This window comes from Chiloscyllium plagiosum, chromosome 34 (assembly GCF_004010195.1).
Source record: "Chiloscyllium plagiosum isolate BGI_BamShark_2017 chromosome 34, ASM401019v2, whole genome shotgun sequence".
In the NCBI taxonomy this organism is placed as follows: domain Eukaryota; kingdom Metazoa; phylum Chordata; class Chondrichthyes; order Orectolobiformes; family Hemiscylliidae; genus Chiloscyllium; species Chiloscyllium plagiosum.
Genome location: NC_057743.1, coordinates 29585602 through 29606736, shown reverse-complemented (window position 1 = coordinate 29606736; position 21135 = coordinate 29585602). Strand labels below are relative to the sequence as shown.

General features: G+C 40.5%; 1 protein-coding gene across 1 annotated transcript; it reads left to right on the top strand.

Annotated features, from left to right (window-relative positions):
* Positions 1-8486: 8486 nt before the first annotated feature.
* On the top strand, positions 8487-20749 carry tprg1l (tumor protein p63 regulated 1-like). Its single transcript, XM_043676067.1, has 5 exons — positions 8487-8814; positions 12353-12444; positions 14697-14873; positions 16360-16513; positions 18005-20749. Exons 1-5 carry the CDS (start codon positions 8572-8574, stop codon positions 18197-18199), a joined length of 861 nt encoding a protein of 286 aa, XP_043532002.1. The 5' UTR covers positions 8487-8571; the 3' UTR covers positions 18200-20749.
* The last annotated feature ends 386 nt before the right edge of the window (positions 20750-21135 follow it).

The following is a 21135-nucleotide window of genomic DNA, read 5'->3' as shown; positions in this document are numbered from 1 at the left end:
AGTAAGAAAAGATGTTTTAGACATATTACCCTCCATCTGACTCATTACCCTCCATGCTTTGACTGCATTAGTAACTATTGGATTACGGTAATATTCCCCAACTGTCTTCATTTTGTCTAAGAACAACAGGTTGATAAGAGGACACTTCATCTGGGAGGCCTCAAAGTCCAACTATGTCGACACTGAGTCTCCACAGGCCCAGTCACTTACAAAAGATAGGAGGGAGCTTAATTGATATCTTGTTATGTCAGGGAGGTCCACTCTCCCCAATCCCTGGGGCAACTGCAGTTTTGCAAGCTTATAAGGGGCCACTTATAGCACCAAATAAAAGAACTGAACCAGCCATTCAATTTCCAAAATGTTTGCCTAAGAAAGAGCAAAGGGACCATCCTCAAAGGGTACAATAAGCAAGGAAGAACATTCATTTTGATATGAGTGACAAGACCCAGCCATGTATTGGAAGGGCCCCCCAATCTTTGAAGGTCTTGTTTAATGTTGTCAAACAAATGAACAAAATTAGCCTTGAATAACTGATCAAAGCTAGGGGTAACAGAGAGGCCCAAGTAAAGAAAACCTTCCTGTACGCAACTAAAGGGGAACCCACCTTCTACATCAGGTATTCCCCTAAGACTTCCCCCCCCTGCCCCCCGCATAGGTGTAGTCTCCAACTGTGAAAAATTGATCTTGTAACCTGAGAAAGAACCAAATAAATTAATGCATCATATCAAACAGGGCACCGAGACTTCCAGGTTCGAAAGAAAAATAAGAAGATCATCCCCATATAGTGTAATCTTATGCACCTTTGGCCCCAACTTTGGGGCAGCTATATTAGGGTCCCTACGAGTGGCCTCTGCCAACCACTCAATCACTAATGTGACATCCAAAGGTGAAAGGGGACAGCATTGCAGACTGTCCCTACCAATGTTAAAATTGTCAGACCTTCTACCATTGGTGAGAACCACTGCCAGAGGATCACCATAAAGGACCCTTACCCATCGAGTAAACACTGCACCCAGGCCAAACCACTCCCAAGTATAAAAGGGATACTGCCATTCCATCCGATCAAATGCCTTCTCTGCATCCAAAGAGACCACCCACCCTTGAACCACTCGCTGCTGGCATACTTGAATCATGTTAAGCAACCTCCTATCATTATTAGAGGATCTGCGACCTTTTATAGAGCCCACCTGATTTTCTTTAACAATAGAGGGCAACACTCCTTCCAACCTCAATGCCAAAGTCTTAGACAAAATGTTATAATCAGAGTTTAAGATGCACAGTCCTCCAGAGCCTTCCCTTTCTTGAGGATAAGAGAGATATTCACCTCTCTGAAAGATGGCAGGAGGCAATCACAAATATATGAATAGTTATACATGTCTAGAATTGATCCTGACAGTATGTTTACAAATTCTTTACAAAGCTCACAAGGAAGACCATCAGGGCCAGGCACCTTTCCACTTTGAAGTTGCCTCACCACCTCCTGTACCACCACTCTCACCTTAGGAGCACTAAAGAGAGAAGCCTGCTCAGCAGACACAGCAGGAAGATCCAAGTTCCTAAAAAAGGACTCCATTTTATCCCATCTATCCTCACAACATTCAGACTGATACAGTTCAGAATAGAACCTCTGAAATGCCATATTGATCTTTTTAGCATGACAAGTAGGAGTTCCATTCCCTTCCCTAATGAAAGCAATAGATTGGGAGGCATTCTTTGTCCTGACCAGAAATGCCAAATACTTACTGGCCTATCACCATGCTCAAACAACCTTTGCTTCGCATAGGAAAGTTCCTTCCTGGCTGTATGCTTAAGCATGGAATTTAAGGCGGATCGAAGGGCTGCGATCCACTGCAGATTAGTCACTGATGGTGGAAGATGCTTTTGAAGGAGTGTGGGTGAGTTATTGCAGTCATTTGGAGATGGTACACACTTCTGCAACTGAGCGGCGGTGGTGACAGGAGTAAATGATGATGATGTTGAATGGGATGCCAGTAGCCTGCTTTGTCGTGGATGGTATTAAATTTCTTGAGTGTTGATGGAGCTACATTTTTTCAGGCAAATGGAAATTATTCCAACACACTCCTGATTTGCACATTCTACATGGTAGCCAGGCTTTGGGAAGTCAGGAGGGCAGTTACTCACCACAGAAATCCCAGCCTCCAACCTGACCTTGTAGCACAATATTTGTATAACCAGTCCAGTTCACTGTCTTGTCAATGGTAACTCTCAGGATGCTGATAGTGAGACATACAGTTATAGTAATACACCTCTGACTGTCAAGGGGAGACAGATTTTCTCTTGATGAAAATGATCATTGTCTAGCAATTGTGTGTCATGAATTTGCCACTGATTATCCCAATTATCCCTAAATAGTGGTCGTTGATGAAGCAGCTGAAGATTGTTGGGTGGAGGACACCACCCTGCAAAATTCAAGAGCTCTTGTGATACGGTAGTAGTGTCAGGAGGCCTGGGTTCAGGTCCTACCTGCATCAAAGGTGTGTTACAACATCTCTGAATTGGTTTGTTATCAATAATCTACCATGCAGAATACTTGCAGCAATATCCTGGGACTGACACAATTGACCTTCAAAAATGACAATCATCTTCTTAGTGTAAGGTATGACTCCAAGACATTGAGGGTTTTCCTGATTCACATTGACTACAGTTTTGATGGAACTCCATAATACCACACTCAGACAGGTGTTGCCTTGATGTCAAGGATAGTCACTCTCACCTCACTGGAGTTCAGCTTTTTGTACTCCTCATGTCACTAGGGAATCACTGTGTAAAACTTCCCATGAGAGACACTATGAATTGACACTTGTGTGATAAATAAATAGAAACTAAACTATTCCATTGGGAATCATATTCATTCCCATTTAGAATTTGATCAACAGTGTAGTTCAGTAACAGCTTCTGAGTCTGCATGGCATTGATACAGAAGTTCAGCATATGATTTCAATGTTCTTTACTCCTGAAATATTGAAAGAATGAAGGAGGTAAAAATTACTGCAATAAGGATAGGTTTTGCATCTGCTTGGACAGGTGAATGAGCAGGTGCCTGGAATCACTTGACAGTTAGCTTTACTCTCCTAACTCTTGCCGTGCAGCATTCAGATGCCCTCCTCTTCCTGTTGATGTCTCCTTGCCTTCCTGTTTATCCTCATTGTACAATGGGAATTGCCAGATTCGGTGATCTGTCTCCCTTAAATGCAAGCCAATCTGCATGGTGGGGCTATGTTGGATTTAAGGGACACCACCCTGATGAGGAAAACCCCTTTTGATGCTAATTGAAAGGGGTCCTAAGATTTTTTCAGACAGCTGAACCTCTGTTTAGCATGCTTAATGGTTTGCTCAATGATGATCCTGGTGGTCCACAGCTTTGATTGTATCCGTGTTCGAGAGTGGTAAAAGCCATACGTGTACAAGATAATTGTTGTACCCAGCAGCCACACTTTCACACTTCTGTAAAGGTCAAATATTGGAAGGAATGTTGTAGATCTTTGTATCATGACAGTTGCTTGATACCAAATGTGCACAAAGCTGATTCTGCAATCTAGCTGGGCATTACAAATGCTGCTTCCTGATGCCATGGTGGGAACATGTGTTTGTTATTGGTGCCTCAGATAATGTAAGTAGTGGATGGTTGTTGGAAGAACATTTCCCAGGTTACATCTGTCTGAATTCCATTATAGGACTTCAATTCACTTGTACTTTTGAAACCCTTCTGAATGGTGTCTTAAATGACTCAGGAAACTGAACAGGTAAAGTATTCGAGAGAGGGAATTCACTGAAAGTATGGCGGCAAGTTTTTCCACTTTGAATTTAACCCTTTACCTGCTTTCTTATGATAGACATAGGCGGAAACATCCATCCTATTGTACAAGAAGCATAAGAAATTAGATAAAGCACTTTGCAAATGGAAGACTGTCTTTCTTCCTCTTTCCCTCCTTTCTGATCCATGGAGTAGTTTTGTATAATACTAAATGCACACTATCACCAAGGAATGTGTTCAGTTTAATCTCAGTTAGTAAAAATGTTAACAAAAATTGATCTGGTTTAACACCATACAGGTGAGGTGGAGACATGCAAATATAGTTCCATTGTTTAAAAAGGGTACTAAAGGAAATGTCAAATAATTATAGGCCACTTTGTCTTACTTCAATGGTGGGCAAATTATGAGAATCAATCCTGAGTGATCGGATAAGCTGCTACTCAGAAAGGCATGGACTAGTCAGGAATAGTTGCCAGGTTTTGTTAAGGGAAGATCATGCCTTAGAAATTTAATTGAATTCTTTGAGGAAGTGACAGGAAGATCAGTGAGGGTAGTGCAGTTGATGTTGTCGACATGGATTTTATTAAGGCATTTGACAAGGTTCCACATAACAGACTCATCAAAAAAGTAAAACCCATGGAATACAGGGTAATATGTTGAACTGGATCCAAAATTGGCTTTGTAAATCAAGGGTAATGGTCAATGACTGCCCTTGTGAATGGAAAGCTGTTCCAAGTAGTGTTCCATAGGACTCAGTGTTGGGACCCCTTCTGTTTGTTTTATACATTTAACAATTTAGACTTGAATGTAGGAGGCACAATTGGGAAATTTGTAGATGACACAAAAATTGTCCATGTAGGATAGATGTAAGCTCCAAAATGAAATCGATTGGTTCGTGGAGTGGGCAGGAAAGTGACAGATGGAATTCAACAATGATAATTATGAGTTAATGCACTTAGGGAGGTCAAACATTAGAAGGAAATACACAATATACAGGAACATACTGAGAGGGGTAAGTTAAGCAAGGGACCTTGGCATGCACGTGCACAGGTCTCTAATGGTAGGAATGCAGATAGGTAAGTTTGTAGAGATAGCTATGGAATGCTCTCCTTCCTTGGTAGAGGTGTAGAATACAAAACAATCTAATAATAAAACTGTGTAAGAGACTGGTGAGGCCACAACTGGAGTATTGTGTGCAGTTCTGGTCACTACATTACAGAAAGGACATATTTGTTCTGGAGAGAGTACAGAGAAGATTTACTAGAATTTTGCCAAGGCTGAAGAATTGTAGCTTCGAGGAGAGATTGGAGAAGTTGGGGTTGTTTTCCTTTGAAGAGGGAAGGCTGAGGGGTGACATGATTGAAGTATGCAAAATTGTGAGGGGTAGAGATAGAGTAGACAGGAGTAACCTGCTTCCCTTGGCAGAGAGATCATAGATTCAGGCAAAGTGGCAGAAGGATTAGAGGTGACATGAGGAAAATCTTTTTTTACGTAGAGGGTGGTAGGTGTCTGAAATTCACAGCCTGAGTTGGTGATGGAGGCAGGGACCCTAAACTCTTTCAAAAAGTACCTGGATCTGCAACTTAAGTGCTGCTAACTGTAAGACTGTGGGCCATGTGCAGGAAGATGGGTTTAGAAAGGGCATCTGGGTATCTTTGTATTGACATGGACAAGGTGAGCTCAATGGCCCTCTTCTGTGCTAAATCATTTCTATGGTTCTACCATGTTTATTACCATTATTTTTAATGTAAATCTTTCTTGTTGAAAACAATGAAATCCAGTTTCCAACATAAGACTTGGAATTGGAACTAGGCCTGGCTCCACTGGCTAATTAGATGCAATATCAGGAAATGTTGGCACAACTTGCTTGTGAACTTGCTCCAATTCTACAACTCAGGACTAAGAAATAATGTGTAAGATACTATCAGCGCTTGTCAATTTTCGTTACTGTATACACTCCATGCAAACATAAAAGACTTCTATCCAGTGTCACTCAGACTTCAGACATCACATTTTAAGTTTCAAAATACAAACATTTAAAAGTCAGTTATTTTACAATATGTTCTAACTTAGGACATAAGTTTACAAGCACCTGTCAATCTGACAACTTTCCTTTTAGCAATTAACTTCTATTTATTGCCTTTACCAGCAAGAATCATGCCTTCAGCATGAGTCTGGTAATGAAGGAGGCACAGTAAAGTTCTTGTTCTTGCAAAGTTCTTTACTTTTCATGTAGTTTTAATGACTTGCACAGGATTTACTGCCCCCTGGTGTCAGCATGGGAGTGGTATTGTACCTGCTGCCCATTGAAAATGTTTTCAATGCAGAAGAATATATTAGGACCTTTAACTCAAGAATTAATTTTAAGAACATCAAAAGGCCATAAAGTACTTTTTAATCTCACCAATCACATCCTTTCTATGCACTGCAATTTTTTCTTTGTCCAAAAATATATCCAATTTCTGTTTGAACCCACATTTCAATATCCTCCCTCGTCACTTGTAGGTGAACAAAGTTGGATGTCGCATGATACCAGGTTAGAACAACATATTTATTTTAAATTACAAGCTTTCAGAGTGCTGCTCCTTTGTCAGGTGAAGTGCTTCCGACTTTGTCGACCCCACTCCAACACCAGCACCTCCACATCATGACTTTTAGATGAGGACGTTACACTGACATTCCCTTCCCATTCTTAACTTCTAAACTGTTTAAGCTTTTTTTTGGTAGATTAACGTTTGTAGCTCTACTGAAAATCTGATCAAGCGTTCAACACGGTCAAAGGCAAGCTTTGTTGTATGAGACATTAAAACAAAATCTTGTCTGCCCTCTCAAGTGGAAAGAAGAGGTCCATGACTCTACTTGAAAACAAGAAATTAAATTTGTCCCAGTGTCCTGGTCACTATTTTTCTTTCAAACAACATCACTAAATCTATGCCATATTATTGTTGTTGTATGTGGGATCTTCCTACCTGTAACTGGTTTCAGTGATAACTTCATTCCTCAGCACAATACTAAATTATTCAAATGAACTAAAGTCTTCAATCATCAATCAATGCCAAATTACCTGATCTCTTCAGGAGCAGCAGTATGTTGCTTCATATAAGTTAGCTTCAGCACATTCAGCCTTGACAGTCAAAACGTCATTCTCCCTGCTAATCACTTCAATTATATATTTGTCAGCATTGTGTAAATTCAGGTCTTCCCTCAGCTATGTAGGAGAGTTTGGTTGAAATGACTAATTTGATTAATTCACCCAGAAAACTGATTCTACTCTGTCCAGTAGACAGGACAGAACTTCAATTGTGTCTTCAATCCCCATTCCTGGTAATCTTTTTCACTGTTGATTAGCTGCAGTGTCAGGAAATACATACGTTTTGGGCTCCTGGGTATGAGTTGTACTCACCCCACCCACCCAAAACACTCTAGATTTGGCACATTCAAAAATAATTGTTCCATCTTTAGTTTAATAATCCTGCACTTTTTCCACTTTCTGCTCCACCGATGGTGAACAGTTCCTCACACAATATAACAACTGTCTTGTTACCCAGGCCTTTTCTGCCTCTGGCCGACCATCAATCCACACCCCAATAGCAGTTTCTTGCCAAAGCCACAACCAGTCCAAACTCGGAGTCACTGAACCCAATTCGTTTTCCAAACTTTCAGAAATCCTCCAGTCCCTTTCCCATTCTGATATCAAAAATGGCAGAGGGTGTGACCATCATCTTAATAACTCTCAGACCCATCAAATACCAACCAGAAACAAACAAAAATAGAACTTGCTGATGATAACCCACAGATCTGGCAGCATCTATTGGAGTCCAGTGACCTTTTTTTGATCTAATTTAAACTTTTTTCCCAATGCACCGCTCCAAACACCTGAATTCTCTGGCTGGAGTCTGACCCCACGATCATGTACATCCCCATCTCCTGCCCCTCTCCAACTGCATCCCTTGGCCCAGCCAACGGTTACCTCCCCGCCTCGTCCGCTGAGGACATCAAGCCCCGCCCATGGACCCTAAGGCGCCGCCCCCAGGCATCAAACCCTGTCCCTGCACGTCAGAATCCGCCCTCTGATCTAAGCCCCGCCCCCGTACTCCAGACGTCGGTCCCGAGTTCCAGATTTCGCCCTGTTCCCTATATCCGTCCCTGAGCACCAGACCACGCAGTGGCGCTCCAGACTCCGCCCCTGTGCTCCAAACCCCGCCCCCCGATGTTCCAAACCCACCCCCGAGCACGAGGCCACGCTCCAGATTCCACTCCTTTGCTCCAAACCCCACCCCCGAGCACGAGGCCACGCTCCATCGCTCCAGACTCCGCCCCTTTGCTCCAAACACCGCCCATCGGTGTTCCAAATCCCGCCCTGAGCACGAGGCCACGCTCCAAACTCCGCTCTGGTGATCCCTCTCCCCACCATCCGCCCAAGCATGAGGCCACGCTCCAGCGCTCCTGACTTCCCCCGTGCTCCAAACCCCGCCCCCAGTGTTCCTCTCCCTGAGCACGAGGCCACACTCCAAACTCCGCCCCTCTGCTCCAAACCCCGCCCAGGTGTTCAAAAACTCGGCATTGAGCACGAGGCCACGCTCCAGCGCGCCAGTCTCCGCCCCTGTGTTCCAGACTCCGCCCCTGTCTTCCAGACCCCGCCTCTGGACCCCAGACTCCGCCCTTGTGTTCCAAACCCCGCCCTAGTGTTTCAGACCCTGCCTCCAAGCCCCGCCCCGAACAGCTCCAATCTGTCATCCGCCCCCCCCACCCCCTCCCCGATCGCTTCAGCCGGGGCCTAGCTCCTTTTTGTCGCCATGCTGCAGATGGATGATTCGGTGGAGACGGAGGTGGCGGTGCTTCCCACCGACGGCATCGCGGGCTCGGGTTTCTCAGCCGGATGTCCCGCAGGTAGCGAGCCACCAGCCTCACAGCCTGTGGCGGGCGCCGTTAGGGGCTCGGAGAGCACGGTGCCCCCAGCACGGACCGAGACCCTGACACCGTTCAGTGTGAAGGATCCTACTCTGCAGGCCAAGATCAAGGACTACTTCGTGTTCAGGGTAAGGGCTGAGAGCTTCTCGGCTCTTCCTATCCGCCTGCCAGGCCATTGGATTACCTGGAGATTGAAATCTCTTTATGTTTATCTGTTTGAATATTTGTACATATTCCTATTTATTTGTGTTCATATATTTATCTAATTCCATAAGTATCGACTGTATTCGTAGCTGTTTCCTTTTTAAACTTCTGTTCATCTGTTTATGTCAATCTTAATCGTTTAATTTCTGTTTTAAATCGATGTTTACTTAACTGTTGTTATATCCACCGTTTAATGTTGATATCTCTATGCCTCATCAATTATTAAAATTTATTCAGGTGTGTATTGATACATTTTAATTATTTTTCTATGTTATATTCACTGGCAAATTTGTTATTTACTGTTCATTGTTGGTTGTCCCTCAGGAAGTGGGGGTCTCTTAGAATTTTGATGCAATTTGGAGGATTCGTCATACTACTTCAGAACTCAACTATATTTGTGTGGGACTGGAATTTGGACAGGCTAGCAATTTCGTGGTCACTCTTACTGATACCAGTGTTTTGTTTCCAGATGTTTTTAAGTGATTTCTTAAAATGCTGAGATTTGGAGTTGTGCTAAATTATTAGTCTGGAACTCTGGGTTACTCGTTCAGTAGCATGACTGTTACACTATTTGAATAACTGTGCAGTCTTCTAAATCTATCCAAATAACTGTCAGAATCATAACCAATTACCTTTCTACTTTGTTTTTGAACATCAGATTGTATTTGAACATCAGATTGTATTGATTCAAATCTATTTTATCTAGCCAGGGGACGAAACGTTTGCAACAAAAACTTCCAGCTCGGCGAACAGAACCACAACAACGAGCACCCGAGCTACAAATCTTCGCACAAATTTTATCTATCTAATATATATCTTCTGTCTATTTGTATCTGCCACTGACTACACAAAATTAACTCCAAACTCCAAATTTTGGACAGAGCAAAGAGGTTCACTTGACTGACCAGAAGAAACAGGCAACCTTCAACCTACAGATATCAGTGTTGCTCTGTTTAATATCAGCCTGCCATATATTTGAAATAAGATGGTCTATTATTTCTATCTGAGAGTTATTGTAAAATATTTTTAAAGAGAGATTCCCACCCAGAGAGATGTCAATGAATTGGTATTAGATGGTGCAAAGATAAAGGAAAGAAGATGCTAAATGCTTATTGAATTATTAATTAATGTTATGCAGAGCTTGTCACTGGATGCTCAGATCCTTTTCACTTTTATCCTAATCACAGTATTTAATTTCAGGTAGGAAGTGTTAATTGGAGCCAAATGGAGAGATGGAGGGTGCGGGGGGGGGGCAGAATGGAGTACCAGTTTAAAAGAAAATGTATATGGTGTATATCTGCTGCCCAGGGCTCTTGTGGAGCAGTGAAAGTGTCCCTATCACTGGATTAGAAGGTCCGTTTTCAAGTCAATGTGCCCGAGACATGTCATAACATATCTGAATAGATTGATTAAAAATACACACACCAGCTGCCCGCAGTTAGTTTGGGATCTCAAGCATGTTAGTGAGCTGTGGGAAAGCTGCATACTGGTTTGCTTTTACTAAGGAATCCCTTGGCCTTACTTTGCCAATCAGTTAGATCATGGGTGGTATACCTTAATTTTGTTTACAGTCTTTTGTTCTGTTTATTTTACACACACATCCATGAAAAACCTTTCTCCATCTTGACAGCTCTAATTCTCCATGGCTTTTAGGAAGATTTCCAAATTTCTACTAACCTTTTCTGTGAGAAATTTTTTTTGAATGGCCTAGTTCTGTGTTTATATCCCCTCATTCATAATAATCTCAACTGAGTAAATATTTTCTTCCTATCAACCATGTTGGATCTGTTTCTTATGGTCTTAAATTGTAAACACCACGATCATTTCTGTGTTCAAGGAAATGCACGTCAAATTTATGGACACAATTTAACCCTTTACACCCTCATATATTTCTGGCAAATTTATCTGCATGCTTTGATGATTGAAAAATGTTCAACACTCAGTGAACATCCCCACTTCTGACTATACTAAGATACAGTCATTGCAGCAGCTAAAGATGGTTGGGGCTAGGACACTATGTTGAAGAACTAGGGACTCTTCTGGTGTAGTAGTGTCCCTACGTCACAGCCAGGATGCCTGGGTTGAAATCCTACGTGTTTGAGATGCCGATATTGGTGAAACCTCTACCTCCTGTTAATTATTTAATTATTCACATATAGTCCTGACTGGATATGGAAGGATTGGAGGGTTTGGGTCTGACCTGTTGGTTCTGATATCACTTAGCCCTCTGAAGGGCTTTTGCCCGAAACGTCGATTTCGAAGCTCCTTGGATGCTGCCTGAACTGCTGTGCTCTTCCAGCACCACTAATCCAGAATCTGGAGTCATTGTTTTTACCTCTGTAATGAATGATGTTTCTGCTTTTGGCATGTAAGTAGTTCCTGTGTCATAGCTTCACCAGATTGACACTTCTTTAGAAACGCCGAGTGCTGCTTTCGACATGTCTTTCTGCACACTTTATGGAACCAAGGTTGACCTCCCAACTTGATAGTAGTAAAGTTAGGGAGTGTGCTGGGCTGATTGCAAATTGTGTTTGAATATAATCCTATTGCTTTGATGGCAACTTAATGGATGCTGAGTTTTGAGTTGCTAGACCAGTTGTCTCATTTTAGCATGTTGGTAGTGTCACACAAAACAATGAAAGATACCCTTAGTGCGAAGACCTTTGTCTCCATAGAGACTCTGCAGTGGACACTCCTTGTATTGTCAGATGGATGCAGCTGTGACAGTTGGATTGGTGAGATCCAGGTCAAGTAGATTTTCCCTCTTGGTTCTCTCACCACCTGCTGTAAACCTTAGTCAGCTAATAATAATACATCATGAAGTTTCATCACAGTATAGCAGAGTTGATTATCGTGGAGGATTGAAGGGTATTGAATAAGGAAAAATGGAGCAAATTGGTTTAAAAACCTAGTTAGAGAGGACACAACACTAGAGCTAAAGTCAGTTGCTCAATGATTGGTGGTAAGTAATGCTATCCTGAACGGTTCAAATGTCAGAACAATTTTGTATAACTGACATCAATGTTGATGTCACGTGTTGGTCCTAAAGGATGAGCCCCAAACTTGCAGGTGATGCTCAAGTTGGAAAGAGGGTAAATATTCTGAGGGTCAAAAAAAGTTGAAGTGTTATTCTGAAAATGATGGGTCAGGCAAAAGAAGTGGCTAATGTAATTCAAGTTGAATTAACTGGGGAGCTTGACATTGGCTGTGATATCCACCCATTCTCCCATTCAGTCAGCTAGCTTGCTAGCATTTCCTATTTCTTCAACCTTCATTCATAGGTTTCTGGGCTCGGATTCAATGCTTTTTGTTCCAAGCTTAAGTTGCTGTTGGATAGACTATAAAGAAGTTGATGGATTTTAACTGAATTAGATTAATTGTGAGACTATCAAAGAACATGTAATTTCTTGTTAAAATTCATCTTGACGGTTTCTTGCAGTTAACATTCTCTCCTCCCTTTAGCCTGGGACCATTGAACGGGCTGTTTCTGATATTCGATCTATTGCCATGCCAACTGAAGATGGAGGCGTGCAGAGTGTGTGGCTACTAACTGAGTAAGTGAAGGATTTTATGGTCTTTTCACTAATATAATGTACTGCAGTGTATGGTTGCGAGGTCATGCTGTCACCCAGTATTGTTACATTAAACAGTTAATTCCAACTACCAAATGCAGTTGTCCAGAAGTTAACATTCAATCCAAAGAGTCAGTTGCTGAAAGAAAATGTGACTTAGAGTTTGCTGTTAAATGTATCTTCAAGAGGATTAGAGTAAGACCCAAAATCTAGTAAGTGAGATGGTACCATCCAGTGGCGAAAACATGAGCAGTATTTTCAAATTATACACAGCGTCTTAATTTGATTTATTTTCATAGTATTGAAATGGGATATTGAATGACCATTGTATATTTGCTCATTCAGTTAGACCTAATGCTACTGGGTGGATTTCAAAAGGAGTTGCAATGCAATGACTTAATGGCAAGTGTCAGCATGGTCAGTTGAGGAAACAACGTCTAATCAAGTAAGCAAAGCTTAGTTGTGAACCTCACATTATTGCCATCCTTCAGTTAAGATGATGTTGCAAGGTCTTAGCTGGCTATTGCAGTGAGTTAGGGTGATGTCAAACCTGAGCTGACTAATTTATCTTCTCGCCATTTGGGGCAAGTTGCTTATTTGAAACAAATCTTAACATGCAGACATTGCTGGCAACTATTTCAATCATGTCTTTGAATCAGTAAGTAGGAAGCATACACCTCAATCAGGTTCCCCCTCAACCTTCTCTGCTGCAAAGAAAACAACCTGAGCTTACCCAGCTTCTCTTCACAACTGAAATTTTCCATTCCAGGCAACTTGCTGGCAAATCATCTTTGCATCCCCTCCAGTGCAATCACATGCTTCCTGGAGTGTGATGACCAGAACTGCACATAGGACTCCAGCTGTAATCTAACCAACGTCCCATACATCACCAACATGACATCCTTGCTCTTAAAAGCTATGCCATGATTGATAAAAGCAAGCATCCCATATTCCTTCTTAATTACCCCTATTAATTTTCCTGTCATCTTCAGGGATCTGAGGATAAGCACTGTAAGATCCCTTTGTTCCTCTGAGCTTTCTATGTCTTGTCACTGTTTGTGTACTCCCTTGTATTATTCCTCCTTCCAAAGTGGATCACCTGACATTTATCAGGATTAAATTCCAACTACCACTGGTCTGTCCATCTGATTAAAGTAATTCCAAACAGCTCCATGATGCAAGACTCCATGTTCAGTTAGCTGTTTTCAGAAACGTACACTGGGATGAACATTAGTAAGGTCTGAAGGATCATCAACTCTGTGAAGGATGTACTTCAGTTTGCCTGAAATCTGAGGTCTTCCAATACAAAGAATTGTTCTCGACTGAGAATTGTAGATCAGAGGGATGCAGTAAAACTTAAGGGAGCTGTCACAGAGGAGCCATATGGAAAGGGCACTGTTTAAGGCATTTCAGCCATAGTACACCAAGGGCTGTAGGCTCATGCGGAACTTACATTTGCAATGCAGTGTTGAAATTGTATTGAGACAACTCTGAATGGAACACGGTGTGTGGAGAAAAGTTTATTTCTATTGGATTTTCTGTACTTTTCATGTTTTGTAATGAATTTTCCATTTGGAAAAAAGGTTGAATTGTGGCTGAACCACACTATTTGCAACAGGGTTATGGGATTGGGTAGATAAAAGGTTTTGGAGTGTTCAATCAGCGTGATTGTATTGAGTGGCAGGACAGACTTCTGGTTGAATGGCCTCCTCTGCATCTATGTTCTTAAGTCTTTGCCTTTCTTTCTACTTTTCTAGTTCATTCGCTGTAATATTTCTTTAATGAGGCTCAGTATCAAATTTTCTTTGATTATGCTCCTGTTAAGGTTTTGGAATGTTTTATTGCATTAAAAGTGCTAATGTAAATATATGTTGATGGTAATGTTGCAATGGACTGAGTTTTATTGGTTAGTTGTCCTATCCAGATGTCGAAAATGAAGTATACTGTTGTGCATTTTCTCACTGGTTTATAGACAAATTATTAGCAGGCCTAACTGTAGTGTATCTGCAATAAATGTGTACACACGTATATATATTGATGTGTACCAAATAAAGATGGGGCTAGTTTTGGCAGTGGTGTGGCCCTGGGGAGAATTAAAGCTGTATTCCAAAAGGATGTGATGCCTTCAGAAGAAGGGAGAAATCATAGGGCAGGATAAAAAAAATTGATGTGAAGTATATTTTAGATTTATTTGTACTTTTTTTTAAATGAACATGAATTCTTCTCCATTACAGGATTGACCATTGGAATAACGAGAAGGAACGTCTGGTATTGATCACTGAGCGATCTCTGCTCCTTTGTAAGTATGACTTCATCAACCTCATCTGCCGACAGGTTATTCGAATTTCACTCAACGCAGTGGATACCATTTCTGTTGGAGAGTTTCTCTTTCCTCCAAAATCTCTGAATAAGTGAGTACTTCGTTTATCCAGTGTATTTCACACTGATCTTGTGGTGTTTGCACATTGAATTCTGAACTAATACAGTTGGAGTTGTAATGAAACTGGGTGTCACGTTTGGAAAATAGTCATTAATGAATCCAATGAGGAATTTAGGTGAAGTGTTTGTATCTAAAGAGTGATGAAGCAAATTACACAAATGAAAGGAGAAGCTCAGTAAATACGTAGGGAGAATAGAATAGAAGGAAATGCTGAAAGGATGCAATTAATTAAGGTGGGAGGAAGCTGGACTGAATGCCCTGTTTGTATTGCAATTTCTATCTGCAAGTTTATACGTAAATTCATAACAAATTTTGCAGAATCCTAGAGCATGAGCTCCACATGAACACAAAAACTAAGTCAAATAAAGCAAAAATGCTGAAATACACAGCAGGTTCAAATATTGTGTAATAGTCTACTGATGAAAGAACTGAACAAGCAGTCTAGAAATTGAGTCCGAATTTTCACGCAGTGTTATGGGAAGAAGGTAGGAGAATGGCACTAAGTGGCTCATTTGGAAAACCATTGCAGACACGATGAGCCAAATGACCTCATGTACTGTAACCATTCTGAGAATCTGAATAGCAATATCTCATTCATAGCCCCCTTGCCTCTAAGTCACATGGTTCTGGATTCAAATCGCACGACAGAAGTTTCAGCACAAAAATCAATTGTGTTGATTGTGCAAAACTGAGTGTGCTGCATTGTCAGAAATGCTGTCGTTTGGATCTAATAAGCTGAAGCCATGTCTGCTCCCTGAAGTGAAAATGCAAGATTCAATGGCAGTAATCTGAAGTAGTTATAGGCAAGTTATTCCTAGGACCCCAGCCAATTTGTATTGCTCAGAAACCACCATTAATATCTGATTATCCGGTAACTGCTAATTGTGGGAGTTGCTATTTACAAACTGGCTGCCATGCTTCCTACAACACTTCAAGAAGTAGTACTTTGGTTGTAAAGTGCTTTGAAATGTTTGTGAATACACAGAGTACAATGTTTTGAAAATGTAAATCATATTCCACATTGGTAGAGTTTTAATGGCAAGTGACTTTTTTGATTTTCTTCACTGGAGTCCCTAAGCGCTAACTTTGGGAAAGGCAAATGTAGCTTTACCAACTCTACCCACTTCAAGAGCAAATAAAGTAGACCGTTACTGTCTGTAATACAAGATTGAGTGAGTTACTTTGAAACTTGTCCTTCCAAGGGAAAGCCTGAATTTGGAACATTAATCTGTTTCCTCCATGTAGGTGCCATCTGATCTGTGTCTTTCTCACTTTGTTCTTTCAGAGTCCTTCCCTGCCAGTATCTATTGATTTGTTTGACAGTGTTGGAATCATGTCTTCCAACTGCTGTTGAATAATGAGCTGACTTTTGCTCTTTTGTATAAACTGCAAATATTGCTTTCAAAAGACACATTAACTCTTTGTGGAGGTGTCATTTGCCTAGTTTGTTTCCATAGGAGGGAGGGCCATGGGATTCGCATTCAGTGGGACAAGCAGGATAGACCTTCCTTTATTAACCGCTGGAATCCATGGTCCACTGACATGCCATATGCCACCTTCACTGAACATCCTATGGCAAATGCAGATGAGAAGATTGCATCCCTTTGCCAGGTAAGAAGCATTTAGCCTGCTAATCAATAAGTAGACAATGATTTTGCATGCTTTAAAATGTGTTGCTGGAAAAGCACAGCAGGTCAGGCAGCATCCAAGGAGAAGGAGAATTGACATTTCGGGCAAGAAGGGTTTATGCCTGAAACGTCAATTCTCCTCCTTGGATGCTGCCTGACCTGCTGCGCTTTTCCAGCAGCACATTTTTAAGCTCTGATCTCAGCATCTGCAGTCCTCACTTTCTCCTAGTGATTTTGCATGCTATGGTATCTTCTGCCAGTGTCATTTCCTATATGTATTTTGCATGATTTATCACTTGAGCATTGTAATTTGGCATCAAGATCCTAGAGACTGGTTTCCATGTTATAACTCCATGACTAATAAAAGGTCACTGGTGAAAGGCTTGCTTTGAAAAAAATTATATACGCCATTTGGCCCAACTGGTCCATACAGGTATTTACACTCCACATGAAGATCCTGCCATTTCTTCATCTAAAGCCTATCAGCACATCCTTCTGATCCTTTCACATTCTTATGCTTATCTGGCTTTCCCTTAAATGTATCCTCATGCCATTGTCATATAGTCCAGAACCAGAAGCCAACATAACTCAGTCTGGGGTTTTACCAATCTCCTTCATTCAAGCATATGCAGGGGAACCAAGGGACAGAGCAACATCTTTTTTCTGACTCCTGGAACAAAGTTTCAGCATATTTTAGATTATCAAAATACAATAGGTTGCAGTATTCACATGATGCACCAATTACACAAGAAATTATATCCAAACTTGTACAATACATTGACACAATATCCTCTCTTGGTCAGAGTTGGACCATTCTGTGTTCTTGTTTGCTTACCTAGCCTAATGGACAGGGTTTCCCCACTCCTTTAGCTTGCCCAGACATAGCTGTACTGCACTAGGAATCATAGTAGAATCATAGTATCCCTACAGTATGGAACCAGGCTCTGCTCCATTGGTAGGATCTTTCTCATCTTTATGGTATTTTGCATTGCTTTTTTTTTAAACCTTTCAAATTCTACTAATCCAAACTACAATCAGGAACTGGGCAGTTTTAGGCATATATTATCATGGAGTTGGATGTATCAAACAAGATTGCATTCTATCCTGAGAACACATAAGCCTGTTGGTGTTCACCCACTTCCTGTGCTTGCCTGGACATGTTTATGCTATATTAACCCTTTTCAGTGAGATCAATCTGAACAAAATGTTCTATTGTTAATTGATCACAGAACACCTGCATGTCTATTGGAGGTTTGTCTTTAGCTTGCTTAATGTACAGTGTCAATATGCAATTGAGTACTCATGGGGTAATTGATCTGGTGCAAAATGAATCTTTTGGATTTTGGGTTTGTTTAATAAGTTTCTAAATTGCTTTTAAATTTCCAGTATACACTGACTGCATTATCAGAATTTTTTAAAACAAGTTGATTTTTACTGTTGCTTATCCTATGATATTCTCTTTATTAAATTTCAGCTTGAGAATTTTAAGACCCAATTAATCCAAGCTGTGAAGAAAGCTCACAAAGAGGCACCACTACCAGGCCGGGCCAATGGAGTACTGATCCTGGAGCGGCCCCTTCTCATCCAGACCTATATTGGTCTAATGTCCTTCATTAACAATGAAGCCAAGCTGGGCTATTCAATGTCAAGAGGGACAATTGGCTTTTAAACCAAAAGGTTTTAAGCCTTGCTGTGCCACGTTGGTAGGATCTTCCTCTACCTTTATGGTATTTTACATTGCCTTTTCTGCACCTTTGAACTTCTATTAATCTAAACTTCAGTCAGGAACTGGGTAGTTTGGGTGCATTTTATCATGGAGTTGGATATATCAGGCAAGGTTGCATTCTATCCTGAGAGCACATTATAGACACTGCAGCATGTGGTACAGTGTCATTTTTTAAAAACAAATTGCTTCAGAATTATTCATATTATTTACAAGAAATATAACATTACAATCTGGAAAATGAGTACTGTGTCCTGCTTGCATTGTAGATGTTATTTCTAATGGATGTGCTTCCCATGCCTCAGCATTTCTGCTTTTGAAACCTCACAGAAACAGGGCATGTTGGAGGAGTGGTATCCTGTTATTTCCACTGGGAGAAAATTAAAATCTATACTCTTAAAGTGAGCCATTAAACTAACTATTTTTCACCTTCAAATATAGCAGAGACGGTTTCTTTTTCTGAGAAATGATGGAATCTTGGATTCACATTCACTGTAGATAATAGGAGTATCTTTTCTGATAGTTGTCCTAGTGAGGGGATTCTCAGTTAAGCATGAAGCAGCTATAAAATTGGGAGTTGAAAGTAAACTGACTTTAGTCACTACTTCCAGGGGCATGCAGACAGCTACTATATGCAATTACCAATGGTTACAGGTTTGAAATGACAGCCAGGTGTGATGTTACTATAGCACCTTTACAGATTACTGCCATTAATGCAGTCTAATAACTCTTATGGAGTTGCAAATAACTTTGTTGAATAAAAATGGCTGTGATGCTATAATGAAAACCCAGGATGGGTGGTACAGGCAAAATTGTCAACCTAAAAGTAACAGCCACAGATCTTTAAGCTGGAATTTTACATACAATCAGCACAATCCCAGTTTACAGCAATTTGACCTCTTATTTTCCTGGTGCCTTCTGTTGAATAACAATTTCCAGATGGATTAAGACAGAATTCTCATTAATTATAAAATTAACTTTACAGACTATCTTCCATCCCCGTATACCTTACACTTGAGGAAATGTATTTGTTATTTGAAAGTAAACTATGGAATATAAAACACCGGAGGCAGAATATTTGCAGCCTCTTGCCTGACCTCTATGAAGTTAGCTGGTGTTTATTCGTCAACAATTGGAATTTGTAATTTAAAATATTATTTTATGCAATAAGGTGTTCTGTACTTGGTCACTTTTTAAATTGGGAACAGCATGATTGTTTTGAAAATAAGTGAAAACTGTAAACAAATATGGCTGCCATTGCAAATGGCTAAAATTTTAATTGAAATATCTTGCTTAGTTTGACAAGCCATGTATTGACTAGCTTATTTGTACTTTTTAGTTGTGTATATAATTGAATGTCTTTGCTCTGTGTATTTATTCAAATTGACAATGTGTGGTACTTTTAATAAGTCTGTGCAAATACTGAAAACACTTCTAAATTCAGTTAAGATTCTTTTAAAACTTTGGGTTGTGAACATTCCATTCTTTTGAAATATGAACTATAGTTCAGTTGATTGAAACCACCAGCTGACCACAATTGAACAGTAGTACTGGAATTAGTTATTTACCAACAATTTTAATTTGTAACAGTGCTTCATTCTTGAGGTAAAATAACTACACAACAAACATGAGTCTGTATCTTGACTATAATCCAGAAATGTGTAATGCATTATCAGGAAGCTGGTTCCATTTCATAACAGGTTGTTGGAACTGTATGATTAAAGCATTATCATGTGTTGGAGTTTCTTACTCATTTTAAATGCTGATTGATGATAATAAGTCAGGGTGTGGTAATGGAGCTGTAATGGTTCTGAACTACCACCTTGAGATGCCAAAAGTTCCATTTCCACTATAAGTCATGAATTTAAATTCAAATATCTGATATAAGTCATAAGTGACCACAAAACCTAATAGTATTTAAAAATTTGACTGGGATCAGGTAACAGAACAGCCTTCTCCAATCTGGCCTCTGGTCCTGGACTGTCTGGCTGGTAGATTTGTTCCAAAATGACTTCGTCAATTACCAGTAAAGTTTATTACTTTACTAAAAGTATCTTCCCTTCAAAAAAAAAGGTATCCCATTGAAAGGTTAAGAGAATATGTGCTTTAACTTTACTGGGATACATCCTGCTCCTGCCAAGTGACTTCAAAATGAGCAGCAGGGGTTTAAAGCGTATTAGTGCAGGACAGAGAGAAACCTCCATCTCACTCTCCAATAAGAATTCAATACATTTTAATCTTGAAGTCCACAAAGATGATGGAAATAAGCACAGGTAGCTCCGGTGTTAGTATTTGATAAAGGCTGTGTACCACAGGATTGTTTTTAAATGTTACATGAAACATGCTTAGCAAATCCAGAAACTGGGGATGAATGAAAAAAAATGCTTAGACTATGTTAAAACGTAGTGATAAGTGTAATCCATTGTTTTGCAGGCATTTTTCTGTTTGTTGTTTAAAGCCATTACAAATGCTAATAAAAATGTTTAAGTAGGCAAACTTATGGTAACAATTTATTTTCTAAGTTTGAAGACATGTGAATGTTGAATTTAAGAGCTTTATTAACACACCCCAAGCTAACTATTCAGATTCAATGATTGTGGTCATGCTTCTGCACTTTACACTCATAGATGCTTGGATAGGGATCTCCATACTTTTCACCCTAGCCCAGACACTGATCCATTTGTGTTAATGAACACCACAATTCCCCATTGCAGAATTCTATGATTAAAAGGAAAAAATCCTGACGTTGATTTGTAAAGAGCAATGATTTACTAGATAATAAAGGGCTTATGCCCGAAACGTCGATTCTCCTGTTCCTTGGATGCTGCCTGACCTGCGCTTTTCCGGCAACACATTTTCAGCTCTGATCTCCAGCCCTCACT

What these genes read in the sequence shown, in the direction of transcription:
- tprg1l (XM_043676067.1), top strand. Translation starts at nt 8,572, where the DNA reads ATGCTGCAGATGGATGATTCGGTGGAGACGGAGGTGGCGGTGCTTCCC. An exon ending in AGTGTGTGGCTACTAACTGA is followed by an intron (nt 12,445 to 14,696) that starts GTAAGTGAAGGA and finishes TCTCCATTACAG; the next exon opens with GATTGACCATTGGAATAACG. An exon ending in AGATTGCATCCCTTTGCCAG is followed by an intron (nt 16,514 to 18,004) that starts GTAAGAAGCATT and finishes ATTAAATTTCAG; the next exon opens with CTTGAGAATTTTAAGACCCA.